Source organism: Oryzias latipes, chromosome 4 (genome assembly GCF_002234675.1).
Source record: "Oryzias latipes chromosome 4, ASM223467v1".
NCBI classification, from domain to species: Eukaryota; Metazoa; Chordata; class Actinopteri; order Beloniformes; family Adrianichthyidae; genus Oryzias; species Oryzias latipes.
Window position 1 is genome coordinate 12,716,795 of NC_019862.2, and position 17,891 is coordinate 12,734,685.

At 42.5% G+C, this 17,891-nt stretch overlaps 1 protein-coding gene across 1 annotated transcript; it reads right to left on the minus strand.

Annotated features, from left to right (window-relative positions):
• Window positions 1-16,501: 16,501 nt before the first annotated feature.
• hes1 (hes family bHLH transcription factor 1) lies at window positions 16,502-17,644 on the minus strand. Its single transcript, NM_001104843.1, is given in 4 exon segments — window positions 16,502-17,043; window positions 17,155-17,242; window positions 17,333-17,428; window positions 17,537-17,644. Coding segments are annotated over 4 exon segments (834 nt in total).
• Window positions 17,645-17,891: the final 247 nt, after the last annotated feature.

The window sequence follows — 17,891 nt, forward strand, 5'->3', positions numbered from 1 at the left end:
TTTGTAAAGGTCAACATGTAATATGGAATTATTGTCAAAAAAGTTAGAAAATGCTCCTTGCATGATGAGCTTCATTAAAATGTGCACCCATACACTTTTTTTTTGTTGTTTAAAATGTGGAACATTGGAAGAGATTTTCCAGACGGTTCAACACAATCTTCTGAAGATCCAGAGGACAGGAACTCACAGTCCAATGTCTTGTAACATCTCAGTTTCTAAACCTTTCCATTGGCTGTAATCAGTGAAGCTGATTATCCGAGGGCAGGTGCAAAGTACCAGGTTCCTGAGGAGAGGTTAAAGAGAGGAGTCACCACCTCTCTGTCAATTTCCTGTCTGGCTTGTTGCCACCATGTCATCCATCCTGTAGTCTAATCAAGTTATCATATCAACAAATCTCCCATAGGGGGCCCCTCAAATGACACTCGAAGAAAGAAAAGCCAGTGGGGGCTAACAAATTTCTAGCAGCAGGACTCTGGGGAAATGGCTAACATGCCAGGCAGCAATGAAAGGTACCTGCAGCCTTCGGTCAAGCTCTCTTCTGGGGACGGCACTCACGCTGGGCGCCTTGCTGAGGCAGTTATTCGATTAGGTAGTGTGCTGTTTGGGCAAGTCCATTCAAAAAGAACCACCCACTGGGAAATAAGTTTAAGCTGCCATGGGGAGACAAAGAAAACAGCCTGGGATATTAATTAAGTAAACATCAAATCTGTTGAAAAATTGCAATGCAAAAGTATTAATGCAAAAAAAGATAACAGTTAGATTGTTCATATTTTCTAAGTAAGTTGGGTCTTAGTTCTAAAAAAAGAGATTCTTAACATTTTTAAAAACAAAAAAGTAAAAAAAAAAAAAAGCATGTTTCAAAGTATGAAAAAATCGAAAAGCTGAAAAACAGAAGTAATTGTTCTTTTTCCCTTTTCCCCTGATCCTAAGTTTTATTTTGAAGTTCTCTCTCATAAACACCCATTCTGGATTTTAAACTTTCACTCCTGCACAGAGAAAATCTCAGCAGGGGTCAAGGGGATAAGGGGGTTGTGGTGCTGGCCCGGGAGTTGACCTGCCGCTCTATCGCTACCTGCTGCTACTGCACAAAGGAATCCCGTGGTGTGCCGCATCAGGAAATAAAGCCAAGCAAAGAATGAGTCAACCTCAAAATGTGCAAAGAAGAAGACCCTCTTCCATCCTTCATGGTCACTCTGTCATCCATGAATACTACTTACGCCACAGGAAGCCTTTTTCTTTTTTTTAATAGACCCCTCCTGCTCCCCATTTTTCACTTCACACTCACCACATTCACGAGTACCGTTCTTCTGTGTTCTGTCTCATCCTTTTCTCTCACTTGTTCCCTTTTTTACAGGCTAAATCAGCAGAGATGCTCCCCAAGCATTGCAAATTGATTAAGACACCTAACATTTATTACATGACAGCTGGGAGTCGCCATGCCAGAGGTTCTTGGGAGAGGGAGTGTCTGTGGTGCAGCATTTGGGTTCATCCTGGAGGAACTGGTTGTGATTTCAGTGTTGGAGGGAAAGAGGAGCACAAGAATGCTTCACAGGGAAGCTGGAAGACAACTAACTTGTCTTTTTTGTGTATGAAGCTGGAGGTACAGATCAGACAAATACAATTTTTGGAATGAACAAAGAAGCTCAAGTACTTCTTAACACAAAGCTAGAAAACATACTTGGAACAGCACGACCGTGTAGACACAATTTATTTGTTGTCAATTTTTGCCTCAAAAAGATTATAAATTATAATTCTAATTGGCAAACAAATGAAATGTTCAGAAAACTATAATGATACACCTTCAGTATGACACTGAGGGTAAATCAGTATTTCTTCAGTCAAACTTCCTTTTTTTTTCTTCTTAAGTACAAAAATTGACAGTGGTGCGTGTAATAATGTCATCATGTGTTGTTTCACCAAACACTTTTTCCTGACACCAGTGTCTGTGCAGAGAGTTAAAACGGCGTGGGTTGAGGACGAGAGCGTTCTCAAGGGTTTTTCAGGCACTTGACAGTCTCAGGATCCCTCACAGAAGCTCAAATAAGCCAATACCACCGCAGCATAAAAACATTTTAAAGACACGATCTGCAAGATTCATAAAACAATATAAAAACTTTTGTGAATGCAATAGTTTTATATTGCACTTTACAAACTTTATTATTAATATAGACTCATTAATTCATAAGAGTTATTGTTTATTTTAGTTTAGTTTATTGTTCTTATTAGCATAGTTTATTGTTTAGGCGGAACCTTTTTAATTGATCAAGCTTTTGCAACATGTCCTCAGTGGTCTTTTGATGTACTTCATAATTTGGAACCCAATTACTAGCTATCCTATAGTCAGTAAGCTATAACAGATTTAAGTGCCCAATGAGCAACAAAAAATACAAAAATAAATACAATGATATAATATCCATCCATCCATCCCTCCATCCATCCCTCCATCCATCCATCCATCCATCCCTCCCTCCCTCCCTCCCTCCCTCCCTCCCTCCCTCCATCCATCCATCCATCCATCCATCCATCCCTCCCTCCCTCCCTCCCTCCATCCATCCATCCATCCATCCATCCATCCATCCCCCCATCCATCCATCCATCCATCCATCCATCCATCCATCCATCCATCCATCCATCCATCCATCCATCCATCCATCCATCCATCCATCCATCCATCCATCCCTCCATCCATCCCCCCATCCATCCATCCATCCATCCATCCATCCATCCATCCATCCATCCATCCATCCATCCATCCATCCATCTTCAGAGCCTGGAAAATCCTTTTCATGGATTTGCCGGAGCCAACAGCTACTGTTTGGGGAAGGAGTGCACCCTAAACAGGTCACCAGTTTCTTGGAGGGCCAATATGTACCGTAATATCAATATTTACAGTTAAAAAAAAATAACACTTGTGTGCCAGAATTGTAACTGTACTGTTTTAAGAGTACAGTAAAAAAAATTACAAATCAAGTTATTGCTGTTCAGTAATGCATTTGTGAAAGATCAGTCACTGAAAAGAACAAGTCTTCGTGCCTTTCACCACACCAAAACATGTTTCACTGATTTGCACAGGTGGTTTGGCAGAGATTTTTAAGTTGGATTCCCTTCCTGACACGAGCCTGTATTTTAACTGGGCTGGGAACCTGCATAGGGAGCCCCAGACTGAGTCCCCCTTGTAGCAACATAGTTCGGCAGTAACACAAATAGGGAATAGAACCTTGATTACCATGTACCAGTCCTGCACTTCATCAGCAGGTATCAACAGAATTAAATTAAAGTTATAGATTTTACTTGGTAAATATTTATTGCTATTCAGAAAAATATTCAAACTGAGAGGCTACTTTACATAATTAATTCAAAAGAATGTATCAAGAACTCAAAAATACACAGCTTGATAGGAAGTTTGCAAAAGGCTGCTGAAGAAGAAAATATGCACTAAAACTGTATCAATGAAGTGTGATTCAGAAGTGACAACCTTTTGTGATGCAGAAATTGAAAGGGGAAGAGTTTTTTCTGATGTGACCTGCATTGTGACATAGTTTTAATGTGAGCGGTGGCACATCCCAGCCACATAAAGGAACAGGAGCGGTAGATTTTCTGTCTTGAGTTCCCCTGTTGATGCACACAAAGCCACCGCCACAGCATTATGATAAGAACATCAGTGCGGCCTGCAGAGCTGTTGCTGGGAAGGACGCAAGCTTAGACCCACGCCAAGCCAGGACTCCGACTGCACTTTGAAGAATAGATAGAAGGTGAAAATAAAGGCAACAATGAATACCTAAAAAAGGCCCATTCAGGGAGACCTTGAGAATCACCGGTTTGCTCAGTGGTCGGCCATCCTCTGATCTATCATTCTTTCTGTTCTCCTCCTTACCTTGGCTGCAGAGTATGCTGAGCTCTGCAGCTTTCTTGGGATGCTCTTTATAATAAAAAGAAGGAAAGGATGGGGGGGTCACTTTTGCAGGAATCCTTTACAAATCTGTTGTGACAGAGACCTGATCTAATGGCTTACATCAGCAAAAATAGACAAAGAGACTCTTTAATTATTAGATTTGTTTAAAAAGGAAAGTCCAAATGAAGTTATTGTACCAGGATGGAAGGCTTGGAGGCTAGAGTAGGTTCATCTACAGACCAAATGAACAGGCCTGAAATAATTAACCAGAAGGAGCTATTAATCTCACCAGATGACTGTGCCTGAAACAATGAGGACTAACCGGTCATTGAGCTCATGTCCACGCTTGGAGACCACAGCTGTGGGACCATCCATGGCATCAAGGAGCAGAAATTGAAGCAATTTAACCTGAATGAATCAGCTTCACAAAACACAGGGAGCAATGATGGATGAGAGCAGTGCCTTTCAAAGCAGAAGCTGTCACAAATCTGCAGGGAGGGGCTATGCTGCAATACTTATGCTGATGAAACAGACTCAAAAATATGGAATCAATTAAATCCATGAAGACCATATAACCTGTTTTTTTTATGAAAGCATGGAGATGTAACACTTTTTCCATTAAAAACTAATTTGAAGAGTGAAATCAGTAAAAGTGAACACATTTTGCTCCAATGCAAGCATCCAGTAATTTCCATATAGATATAACTTTAAATTTGTCTTTTTTTTTATACAGATTTTGTTGCATGTAATTGGGTTTCTGTGGTGGTATGGTAGAAAGGGCAGGAGGAGGACAAGGAGGAGGACTGGACGTTTCCTGCGAGGCGGCAGTTGGGAGGTGGTACAGCATGTGGCAGACCCATGCCACGCACGCCACCTTCACTTTCCACGCTGCTCACTTTCCTGACGCGGCGCTCCCCAGTGCCGTCCCGGCACCTCTTTGTGTGCCCGCATAATCTCCCAGCAAAAGAGGGCGATGCAGGTGGTCCCATCTCAGTGAGGGCCCACCTCCCCCTCCGTCCCTTATCATGGTCTTTCTTTCCCTGGCTGTCTCCTTGTGTCTCCTGGCTGCCTGCATCCTCTTCTTCTTCAGCCCCCGGCACAGTGACACAAAGAGACACCTCCCTGGCAGAGATAAACCTATTTTAGAAATGCTAGGGGTGGAGGGGGGGGGGGGGGGACTGACGCTCTCACACCTCCTTTTTTCCTGTGTCTCTCACTTTCTTGCTCCAAGGGAGAGCTGAGCTGCACTGGCCTTCAGGCACCATTAGTGCGACAATGGCGTGTGCATTTTCAGGTTTATGTGTGTTTGACTTTTCAATGTGTTGACGGGGATCAAAGGACTCAGCTTTCATTCTGCAGCTCATCCTGATCCAAAGGAAACCAAGAAGGCAAGGGAACACTTTCAGAATTAAAGCTGAGGTCACAGAGGCTTCATCATTGGTTTGAAATACAGTGAGGTGTAATCAAATCATATTCAAATTATCCAATCAATGACTGAGTGTAAAGATCTTTAATCAAATGAGTACATAGTAAAACTTTCTACTTTTCTGAAACCTTTTTAAATAAAGTTTTTAATTGTTATGTATTCAAAATGCAGGAGTTTAAGATAAAGTTAGTACAAGGCAATTTGCAAATTAATTTTTTTGCAAGCCAATATGCTTTCACATTGAAACCATCCAACAATTCCAGAAAAAACGGCAGAAATCACATCTTAAATGTGTGTAGATACTACAGCAAAACCGACTGAAATAGATGAAAGGTGGAGCTCAGATGCAAAATGCAACACATTTGTTTGGGAACCATTTGAGAAAAAAAGTATTTGCAAGAAACAAACCAGAGCATCAGAGGGACTCGGCATATTGCTCATGTTAGTTTTTTTGATTCCAGGAGGTTGAAAATGTTTTAAAAAGGAATATTTTAAAGAAAGACATCTCCAGCTGGGTATCTACACTTCGTGTTAAGTATTAAAAGTAACTTTCAGTCCCTGTTAAATACTGCTTGGTAAAACAGTCCCATATTTGGGTGTAAATCTTGAGATTCTGATCATGCAAATTGAAATTAGAAAACTGCTAAACTGTTGAAAATATATTATATTGTATTAAAGTCCCACTTCAATCAACTTTTGATCTATTGTAAAACTGTTCCCAGTGTCCTTTTAATTATGATTATGCTATTTTTAGCCCAAATCAATAAACCTGTGTTTTTTTCTAGGAACACAGTTTCTGCAGTGCGGCAGTATTTTATTAGAAATTCGTCTTTGAGTTGGGGGTGGAATGGTTTGCATGCCCTTTCCATCATCCACCTGCTTTCTTGCCCTCTCAACCCCAAGCTAACATTAGCGGTACAACAAAAATGGAAAACAATATTGAAGCTATTGAGCCGTACAGTTTTGATCCAGATACCAGCTCAGACGAGGAAAACGAAGACGTACATGGATCTAGTCATCTACAAGTGGATGCATTTGAATGGATGCATCAGGCCTACTATAGTAGCCTCTGCATCACACTTAATTGCTTTTTCCAATAGCATTTTTTGCCTGCTCCTGATTCATAATGATTAAAATAAAGCATAATTTTAAGAGACGCAATTTTAAAATTACTTTTCTTTATACATGTTCTCTGTCATGCCAAAAATTGCCAAAAGAACAAGTTAAAAACAAAAAAAACATTATTTTTTTTTAAATCAGAGTATAGGCCTCTAAATTGTTTAAAAAATGTACAGTAGTTTCTTTTGAACAGTCGGATTAGGGAGTTACAGACAAATTAAACTAATTTTGAATTGAAGGAGTTTCATCAAGTTGAACAAAACAAAACTGTAGGAAGTTTTATATCTGCATCAGCATTAATACGGATAAATTGATTTAAAAAAAAGTGAGTTGAATAAACACTAACATTGTTTCTGCTACATCTGACATCATTGTCGTATCCCACCCAACCCCTCCCTCCTTTTAGACCAGAAAATTGTCTGGTAGTCTCCCTTGGGTGCTCCCAATCACAGCATCAAAGAAATGACACATGGCCAGAGCAAAGTAGAAGTCATTATGGCTAATTAGCCATTGCCCTTTAAAGTACAAGGACCTGCTTGCTGCTGGAGCAAGTCAGAGCAAACCCTACTGACAGCTCCCACGCCACAGAGGGGAGGGACGACTAAAAAAATCTCAGTTCATTCCTGAGAACGTCTCCTGTAATGATGGAGGAAGTGCACAGGAAAAATAAATGAGGGAACGCGTGCTTGGTCACAGGAACATCTGGGGTGGAGTTAGGGGCACATAGCTTCATGTGATGAAAGGAGCTCCTTCTTTCCCTTCCAGAATCTACATGGGCATTCTTCAGGCTCACCCAAGCAGAACTCCACTACACACACACACCACCCACAACCATAAAATTCACTTATGCCCCACCGTATCCTTTTCCATCCCACCTCAGGTTTATCACACACCTGAAGCTCTCCCCGTTGCCCCATTACCCATCCTGCTCTCCGCTCTGCTCATCTGTCATCGTGCTCCTGCGGTTACAACTCTAAACCTCACACATACATGCACTCACAGATGGAATCAGATAAGCAGCGGACACACATGGTTAAACACACAAACATATACTCCACCAAACACATGCACAGTTAGTTAAACACAGCATGCCTCCGCCGGCCACCAGCTCGTCTCAGCCTGCAGGTACGCCAACCGGGGGTGGCAGCCCTGTGCTCGAGTCTTTTTCCATCTTAGTCGCATCAGTCAATACAGCGACAAGATATCCCTTATTTTAAAAACAATGTTTTTGTTTTTGAGGCTTCAAAATATTTAAAGTTCTATTATTCAGCTCAGAAATTTGAGACATTTTTTCACTAACTGCACCCAATTTTTTTTTATTTTAAATAAATACTTTATAAGTATTATTTTAGAAAACTCTAACCTCTAATCAGATCTATTTTATTTTTCTATTTCTCTTACTCAACACACAGACTAGTTTGTGCATTTCATTCCAGGCTCAGCCTCAGGATTTCTAAATGTAACGGTTATGGAAAAGAGCAGAAGTCAAGGCCTTGTCCACCCACATAACCAACATGTCCTCCTCCAAAGAGCGCCGACGGATAATTTCCTGCACGATGAAAAACATTAACCTCTCATTTTAATCCTCAAGGCCACGCAGACACTTTTGTCTTTTGGGGTTAGAGGTCCAGCATCTTTTCACACATCTCTGCTGACATGAAGAGCAAATAAACCTCGGGGTCTCTATCAGTGAAATCTAAACCTCTTGGCTGATTTGTGTAGCTGGGGCATTCAGCGATGACCACCTGTTCTGCCTTTTTCCTCATAGTTGCTTTTGTCATGGGCTTTACATTCTTTCAAACCATTACAGACCTGCTGTGAAACTTAAGCTTTTGCCAATTTCTCCTTCACTACTTCATGTATGAGCACCTATATAGTCTTCTTTCAGAGGCTTCTAATGTGTCCTTTCTCATTTGGAGGAAATGAAAAACAGAGAAAAGGGTTATCTTATAAGTCTATAGGTCTTACAGTTTCAACATGACTACCACAAGAGCTTTTGGAGGGCTCTTTCTTCTTTTTTTCAAGAAAAGCCCCAATTTACAGGAGGCTGTCCTTTCTTTGACTCCATTCAAATAAACCTAGTGGTTTAGGAATTTACTGAAGAGGTTTTGGAGTTTAACAAGAGATAGTAACAGGAGCCACTTACAAGTAAAGATTCCATCAAGCATCTATAAAATTTGAAGAAAAGGGAGTCTCATTTATGGAAAAAAAAACAGCGTCATTTAACTGTAGTGTGGTGGTGGTGGTGGTGGTGGGGGGGGGGGGGTCAACAGATGGACCCCTCTTTGTGCACTGCACTACAGCAGACAATGATCCTGCAGTGGAGCATAGGAATGTCCTCAATCTTGACGCTCTCAGAAGTTGGGTCTGAGTGTGCGTCTGTCTGTTTCTTTGCCTATGTGTCAGTGTGTGTCCATTTTCATGTCAGATAGGACTGTGGGAAAAATGCCCTTACAAACAGCTCCTATTGTCTGCACACCATTTATTTGCAGAATGGTTCACTGGACTGATAAGTAAGCGATGGAGAGAACCGTAGATGAAACAAATTCAATCCACCGCAGCATTGTGACTCGCTTATATGAATCACTTCTGATTAGCTTCAAGCTGGCATGGCCGAGCCGTCAGTGAAGCCGCACAATTACACAGAGGGACTCTTCGTTCCATTGAACACCAGTCACTTTTCTGCCTTTTTTTGTCTCCCTAAAGAGAACTTGGCTAAGCATTGTCAGGTCTCGCTGTCACCACTGTCACTTTCCAGTCATAATATGCCCCGACCATTATTAAACCACTGCCTTCAGCACTTCCAGCTACTTCGTAGAGTTCACCATATAATATGTTAATCAAGTCAGGCCCCTGGGGGCTTCTCGAAGGGAACTTTAACACAAATTGAATATCAGTGATGGCTCCGTACAAGGCTTCGGTCTCCGAGGGGAGGAGGCTCTAACCCTGTTAGTCACACGGGTGGGGCTCAATGATGCTGCATATTTCCAGTCACTGTCAATTATCCTGATATCGTCTGTGGAGGGTCGCATGCAGCCTGCGCTGCAGGAGGAAATAGGCTTGCAATCAAATCGAGGGAGATTGTGGGAAAATCAGAGCAAATGTGTGCAACTGTGTGTGAATCAGACAGATTTTGTGATCCTCAGAACCAAACAGTGACCTCAGACCAGCAAATCCTGCTTCTGTTTTCTGAATAGGAACTGGCATGCAATCGTAAAATACTTATCTTATTGGATTATGAAAAAAGAAGTTATTACCAATAACAGGTACATTGATTTTACATCCTCTAAACAAACAGAAAATACATTAACTAGATAGCTGAGTGATTTTAATAAAAAGTTTTAAAAACAAACCAAAAAAAGATCTAAAGTCAAGAATGAACACAATAGATCAACCTGATTATGACTGCTAAGTTGCGACTATAAGACGTGGTTCCTGCAAAAAAGGCTTTTAATAGTTAATTTCAGGTTGAACTGAAGATTAATAACTCATGCCTAAAGAAGTTCTTTTTATCGTTGAACTATGCTAAAGCAAATGCCAAGTGGAAGATAAACTAGCTGTTGATACACTAGAAAAGCTACATTTTGTTAGAGCCTACTTATTACCACAACTGATTAAACAAAGCAAAGAAGCAGAACAGCTGTTTCAACATTGACTAACATTGGGCATTACAGTTATCTTTTATAAGAGAATGCTTTCTGTATTTGACCACAGAACACAATGCCATTGGAAACACTTCTTCTTCTGAGGTTTCATTTCCTCCACCCACAGCGTGTGGCTTCATCACAGTCTCCGGGATAATCACTTCGGGCCCATTTCCCAGAGAAACCGGGTTTACATGCTCAAACACCATGACAGGCTTGCCAGAACCCCTCTTCCAAAAAGACAAACATACGCTGTGCACACAGACGTGGGTCTCATTTATGATGCAAACCAAAGCTGAGATAACAGGGTTTTTTGTGGGAGTGTTTGGAAACACACGACACAAAGGTGAGGCTATAGAGAAAGATAAGGTAGGAGGCATGGAGCACACACACATAGAAGAAAAACACCATCAGTCTGGTGAAAAACCCACATTTTGGCTTGGGCTGTTTTTGGAAACAAGATGCCCACTGCATCATACACCCAAACTATCCAAATGACATGGACTAACTCCTTATTATGCAGCGCATCAAGCAACACATTCACAGGGGCTGCTTTGTGTCTTCGGCAACTTGTGGTCGTATCTCTGCGACCAGCTCCTCTGCAGTTCCCGCCACTGCCTCCAAAAAGGGAAAGAGGATTAACTGCAGGTCCACGTCACACTTTTACAGCTTTTGCTTGGATGGAGTAGAAGGAAGTGGGATAATGCAATTTCATGTCTCTAAATACCGACATGATGCAATGGAACTCAATGGAGTAAAGTCCTCAGGAAACAACTGGCAACCAAACAATAGCAAACAAAAGAAACTGAGAAATCAAGATCCAAGGGAAGTCTCTGTCAATAAAAAGTTAAGAATCAATAATAAATTTACGTAAAAGTCTCTCCAGACAATTGTAGACCGGTATACCTAAATGTCTGCAAACATGTTCAGTTGAGAGTTCAGATATCATCCAATGTTGTTGTGCAGAAAAAAGTGATAATGAAAAAAATCAAGAAAAATTTCACAGTCACAATCCTTTCTTACACTACTTGTGTCAAAAAACGTTTTATATGTATAGTTTTATAACATTAAAAAGAATTTGATATGTGAGACTACTCCACCTTTCAATTACGGTAACAAGTTCACTGGACTGGAAATATTAAAATTAACAATATTTAAATTCAACAAAACTTTGTGTTAAAAATTAACTTCAAGACTTTTTCAACAAGGTCAGAAATATTTTGACAGTTGTTTTAGGCCAAAAGAAGTCTGACCTAAAAACCAGCAACAAGATGCTAAGCATTTGAATGTAAAGCACAGTGGTGGGAGAGTAATGGTTAATGCTCATTTTAGTAATAATTTACTGAACATCTATGCATGATGGGAATCAAAGTGCTACAGAGGTTCAAGTAAACCCCATTTCTCAACCTACGTGAGCAAACATAAACAAATGTTCAGAAAATTAAGAAAAAAACATAAATGCTTGTCTTTAACCAAAGCTGGTTAGAGCCCTTGTGGACAAAATGTTTGACACAAAGGAATAATAAATCTCCAGCAACACAACAATCCAAACAAATTTGCTTGTTGTGTCCCTAACGCTGACTTTTCATACCTTCTAAATCCAGTTTGAGTCATTTCTGTTGTTTTAAGCCGCTCAATTGTTTATATTTTTCGTCACTCAGTAGTTTAGTTGTGCATCACCAACTGCAAAAATGACTAATAAGATAGATGGAAATATTGATGATGAATGTTAGACTCCGATTATCTTTTATGGGAAAATATGGGGGGGGGTCATCCCACAGTTGGAATATTTGGCTTAGAAAGGTAAATGAGTCAAAGCTCAAGTGTTCATGAAGGGCGTCTTTGTGCATTATCAAAACCAACCAAACTGTCACCGTTGGCATTTGTTTGGACTCGAGTTCGGTGGGAACTTGTTTGCCTCATATTTTTGCTTGTTGTGATGGTCTCTGAGGGGGGAGAGGGTCCCTCCCACTCAATTGCCCCTGGTTCCCGGGATAGGTCACACAAAGGCACAGTGTGATGGGGTCATCACTGTCGCCGCCCAGAGCTGCAGGATGTGCCAACATGTAATTGACAGCAGCGTATGGTTGCCATGTCCTACTCTCCTCAAGTCACAATGTTCTCAAACCATCCACCAAAATCTAAATAAAAAGCATGTTTACAAACAAAAAAAGGTGGACTGGCTTCAAGAAAACCCGTCTAAAGGCTGCAAATTAAAAGAAGCACCCTTCCAGCATCTCAGGACCACCTTTGCTGTAGGCTTTTGTTCTGTGTGCATTTGAGTAGCTGGGCTGGTGAGAAACACCGTGGATTTACATGGCAGCCTGTGACTTCAAACGAGGTGGCTGACATTTGAATGGGCTGGTGGTGGGAGCCTCTGGTGGGGGCTTTGTTTTCGTGGAGGGTGAGCCAAGGAAAGTGGGCACACAGCTTGTCCTGTTTCCTGAGCCCACGGGTTACCATAGGAGCATGGCTAAAAGTGAGTTTTTAGAGACAAAGACAGAGTATGGGAAAGAACGACAGGGACTCTGGGAAATGAAAGCATGGAGGAACACTGCAAGATGTATACTGAGTTGGTACAGTAAAGCTGCTAGGGGGCCAAAACTGTAAGGAGTGAGGCAGTAATAAAGGAACAGAGGGTTGACTGAGAACTCTTACAACTGGGTCCCCTTTGAATAAAACCTAACATAAATTTGAAATGTCTGACTGCTTTTAAACCAGAACAAGCACCACAAAGTCTATCATTATCCTAATGCAAAAGCAAATAGGAATGTAGAACTTTAAGTCTACTTCTTCCATTTACAATGTAAATTAGCCTATACGGGTAATTTCCTTCATTATTAGAGCACTTCCTGTTTTTGCTGCTTTGCTTTGAGAAACATAAAAAACAAAAAATTTAACCACCATAAATGTGTGATTACATTACACTTGGTAATCATTGCTAAACAACTGAATCAATAAGATTTTGATTCATTTCAATTCAATTCATCAGTTCATAATTAAATGTTCAAATTCAGATATTGATAATTGATTACTAAGAATTGATTAACCTTTCTAAATTCCACTCTGAACAAAATGGAACTCCTTTTCATCTGCCTGCCTGCCTGCCTACAGAGAGAGAGAGATAGTTATGTATATATGCATATAAAAAGCATTAAAGCATTTTTGTTTTACTGTTTTGTTTTAATCCAAGCAAAATCTGTTCGTTTTTTGCCATTAAATTTTCTAGAGGAAGCTTAATTTGATTAGATTGGTATTTTGTAAAGATTTATCTAATCAACACTTTTCAAAAGCTGCTATGATCAGGAGTCAGTGAGCATGTTTACCTTTGCACTTGTTTTTACAAGGCTATTAAGAGAACGGGCTTTAATTACTTAATCTCAAAAATGTCCCAGCGATGAAGAGATGTGATTTAAAAAGACCCTAAAATACTCCCGGACAGGTGTGAAAGAACATCAAACCACATCCAACCAAAGCAGTGTCAGCTTCAGACAGAATAAATGTTAGTTCAGCACAAGGAGATCCGAAGGGGGAAACCCTTTTCTCTTGACACGGAACACCTGTCTGAGTGAGTAAATGTGGTGGAATGAATGGGAGCCTCTGGGACAGGGAGAGGAGCGCATGTGAGCAAGTGTGCACACGTGTCTGTCCGACTAAAATCTGTGCAAATGTGTCAGAATGAGACAAAACTAAGTGAACTTCAACAACACATCTCATTTTCTATTGTGGTGCTTTGCTTGTGTTGCGATTCAAACTTCACAAGCAGTCTGATCCAGCTGCAACAATTTCTTCCAACTCCTCCCACAGGTTCCTGTCCCTCCGGCTCAATAGCTGACAAGTCGCTCAGCCTGGCTTGGTGGCGGTTGCCCTGTTTGTCAGTCTATTTCCAGGCTTGAGGCCCAGCGCTGAGGCAGGCAGGCAGGCAGGCAGGCGGTGTGGTAGAGGGCAGAGGGGTTGATGCGTGTGTCAGAGAGGCGCTCTCCCACATTCCCCCGGCGGCTGGCAGCAAGCCGGGCCTGCGGAGGGGGGTTCGCCTCTTTCTCACGACCTCTCAGGTTCCTGCGCTCATCTGGGAGCTATTCATTTCCTGCCAGAAAACAGCCTTCCCCTGCAACTGCAAAAGGAGGAAGGGGGTGGAGGGAGAGCAGAAAGGGCTGGGAGGGAGAACAGTTTGGCTTCAAAATAAGTCCAGGGCTTGGTACAGCAAGCCCTGGACTTAAATCATAAAGCTCTTGCTTGTCTGGGCCGCAATCAAAGACAGCCCCAGTGATGGGCTGGGAGAGAGAGGCAGAGCAACACAGGATGACTGTAGTAGGGAGAGTAAGAGAGTGGACCATATGGTAGCACTTACAGAGGCAAGGAGGAAGCATAGGATCCCCCCACCTCCTCTTTGCGCTCCCTGCATGCATGCGGAGTGTGGGAAAAGTTAATGGACAGGCTTGGCGGCTAACCCCCAAGTCGTGTTGTGACATGTGTGCGGTCACTCCAACAGCTCGGCCACTGCAAGGGGAAAATAAGGAGGCTCGTAAAGCTGCTCCCAGGAGGAGTGAGAGACCAGAAAACGTCTGGTTGTGTTGGGAGGGCGGCTCAGCAGCTGGGTGTTGTCCGGGTCACAACACGTGCCTTCCCAGACGTCCTGTGTCCAGCTGTGGCCCCAGGGGCAGGAAGCTCTGCATTGGTGCAGCTGGAATGCTGTGGGAGCCTCGTGTAGGGCTCGTTCGGAGATGGGATGCTGACTGCTACCTTGTATGGAAGACCTTTCCTCAAACATCTACCCCCCCTTAATCCATTTTACCTCCCCCGTGCCTCGTGTCCACACGCCGCGTCCCGCACGCACAGAATCACATCCATGCATTCGGGCATAGGCGCACACATGGTTTCAATCAAACAGTGATGCGTGGCCCCCCTATAAAAAGGTGTGATGGAAATTCAAAATGATGGCACTTATCCACACTTTTTGCCTCTTAGCACACTGATAATTGCAAACACCTGTGCCCCCACACCCCCCACGCACACACCACCTTCAAAGGAGGGCCACACTCAGATAGCTGGAGGGGGCATGCACACCTGGGCAGAGCAGAGCGCTACCACATGGCTCAGTGGCAATGTGTTAAACATGTATCCTCTTCTGTCAAGCCCCTAACCAGCACCAAGGACCTCCCTAAGCTCTGATTAAAGACACATCCTAAGGCTTCTCTTTGTGGCACACAGCAGAGGATCAGCATTGTTGCCACAGTGGCAGCTCGGTTATCAATTAATGATGATCCAAATGAGATTACAAAAATAAAATCATTTAAATAAAACTTCAAAACTGTCCTTTGGGTATATTTACACCACAAAACAAGTCAAAAAGCCCCCGCTGATTATAAAACATCCACTCATCAACAACATTGATCCTCCAACACCCCTATTGTTGCAGTTCTTTTGTCTGCTGCTAGATGGCGCCAGTGACTCCCTTAAAAGTCCAACATTTTTCAAGAGACTGAACAGCTGGAAATCAGAGGGAAACACCGCCAACAGATGATCTCCCTCCTGTTACTGATTACATGCAGTTCCTCTGGTTCCCATTCATTTATGCAGCCAATGGCATCACCGAGCTTGTTTGCTGGCACTCCAGGACAGTCTAACTTAAATTATGTTTGTCTGACAGTAAAAAAAATGAACCTTTCAATAAAACAAGTTTCCTGATGTCAAAAGGTATCTATGCATAAAGAAACAAAAACTTTTGTTAAGTTTGCTTTTGATTTTTCAAGTTTTACTCAATTTCCACTACCTTATTTTTCTACAAGACTGAAGATGTCCCTAAAACATTTGGACATTCTTGGTGCAGAAACGCCCCCCAAAATCCACTTTTTAAGCTCCTATATGCACAAATGTAACAATATTTTACATTTTTGTCCACAGATGTGTTTTATGGTCAAAAATATTTAATTTGGTTGATGTCACGAACTAAGATTTCATATTTTTAACTCAAGTTTTGTCCTGGAAAATACACTTCAGAAACTTTTTCCATGCACAAAAGCAGTACTTTCACATTAAAATCTCAGCTTTAACTTGGAGTAATGGACAAAGAAGTGAACTTAAAGTCTGTTCCATTTGATATGATAAAAAACTGACTTTTCAACATTTTTTTTTTTTTACAAATTTATTTGTCTTCCAAAACGAAGAACAGGACAGCATCAAACATGTCTTTGGCGTCACACAGTAGAAAAGACAACTCAAATATATATATTTATATAGCCTATAAAAATGCAGTGAACGAACTTCCACAATACAAATCTCATTTCAATATGAACTTTAGTCCCTTGTTAGCTGTACAAATATAGTGCATACTCTTCATTTTACAAGAAAAAAAAAAGAAAAGTCTATCATGATGACATGTTGAACTAGAGAGTATGTTTTCAGTCACTCCTCCACCTCTCACCACGGTCTCCACACTGAATCAGTGGTTCCTGACGGGGCTCCCGGGGAAACGGCAGCCGGGACAGACACCGGCGTGCTGACGTTGTTGGCGTACACGGGGATAACGGGGCCGTTCGGCGCAAACGCCGCGTTGGGAATGAGGAACGCAAACTGTCCATCTGTGGCTGGCACGATCTGGAAGCCCCCGTAGACTTTGGTGGCGTCCGAAGGCAGTGCGGCCGGCGAGGAGCCGCCTTTACAGGACGCCGGGTTCATGGGCAGGATCTGCGGGGACGAGCTGGGGATCTGCACCATGGGCTGGCTGAAGGACGGGTGCGTTGGCCCCGCGGTGGATGGGAGCGGATGCTGGTGCTGATGCTGGCTGGGGTAGTTCATGGCGTTGATCTGGGTCATGCAGTTGGCCAGGTGGCCGAGGAGCCGCGTCCTCACTTCGGTGTTGACCCCCTCGCACGTGGACAGAAAGCGGGTGACTTCATTCATGCATTCACTGAATCCGGCGCGATATTTCCCCAAAACAGAAGGGTCTGTGTTCAGAGCAGCTGCGGCGAGACAAACATCTGAGTCAACACAGGCATGTAGAGTCTGGAGTCGTGTTTTCTAGTCCAGATGATTACGTTAAGCAACAGATCGGATTGTAAAATTAGACCTACCGGTCATCTGAGCTCTCTGGAGGTTCCGGAGATGCTTCACCGTCATCTCCAGGATGTCCGCCTTCTCCAGCTTGGAGTGTCTGGAGCTCTGCAGCGACGGAAACACACCTGGTCAGCATTACGCGCCAACTATCTGACAAGAAACGCTTTGAAATCGACCGATAACCGGAACACTTACATCTTTTTTGAGAGCATCTAGGATGAGTGTTTTCAGTTGACCCAAGCTCTCGTTGATCCTGGCTCTTCTTCTCTTTTCCATGATTGGCTTTGAGGACTAAATAAAACAAAATAATATACGTCATGATTCGGATCCGAACATTTCTGGATCGATGCGCACCAGCTGAAGAAGAACGAGAGCGCATTTCTGATGAAATGTACCAACCTTTCTGTGCTCCGAGGCTGTCTTGGGTTTGTCGGGAGTTGTGTTCATGCTTGCCGGGGTTGCAGCGACCGGAGAGGATGAGTTTTTTTCCATCATATCTGCAGGCATCTTCTTATTAGAAATATCCCACAATTAGGATCCACTGGTTTAGGAAATGAGTAAATTGATGCGCTCAAACTGGCAAAAAGTCCCTTTTTCCTTTGAATTAAAAAAGGACAAATAAAAATCCTGAGGTATGTATCCGTCAGAGCGATGCGCGCGGCGGCTGCGCCTCAACCAGAAGCAGATCTGTCTGATAGACTCTTCTTGTTGCATGTATTTATATCTCACCCTGCACGCGAACGGCTCGTGTGAA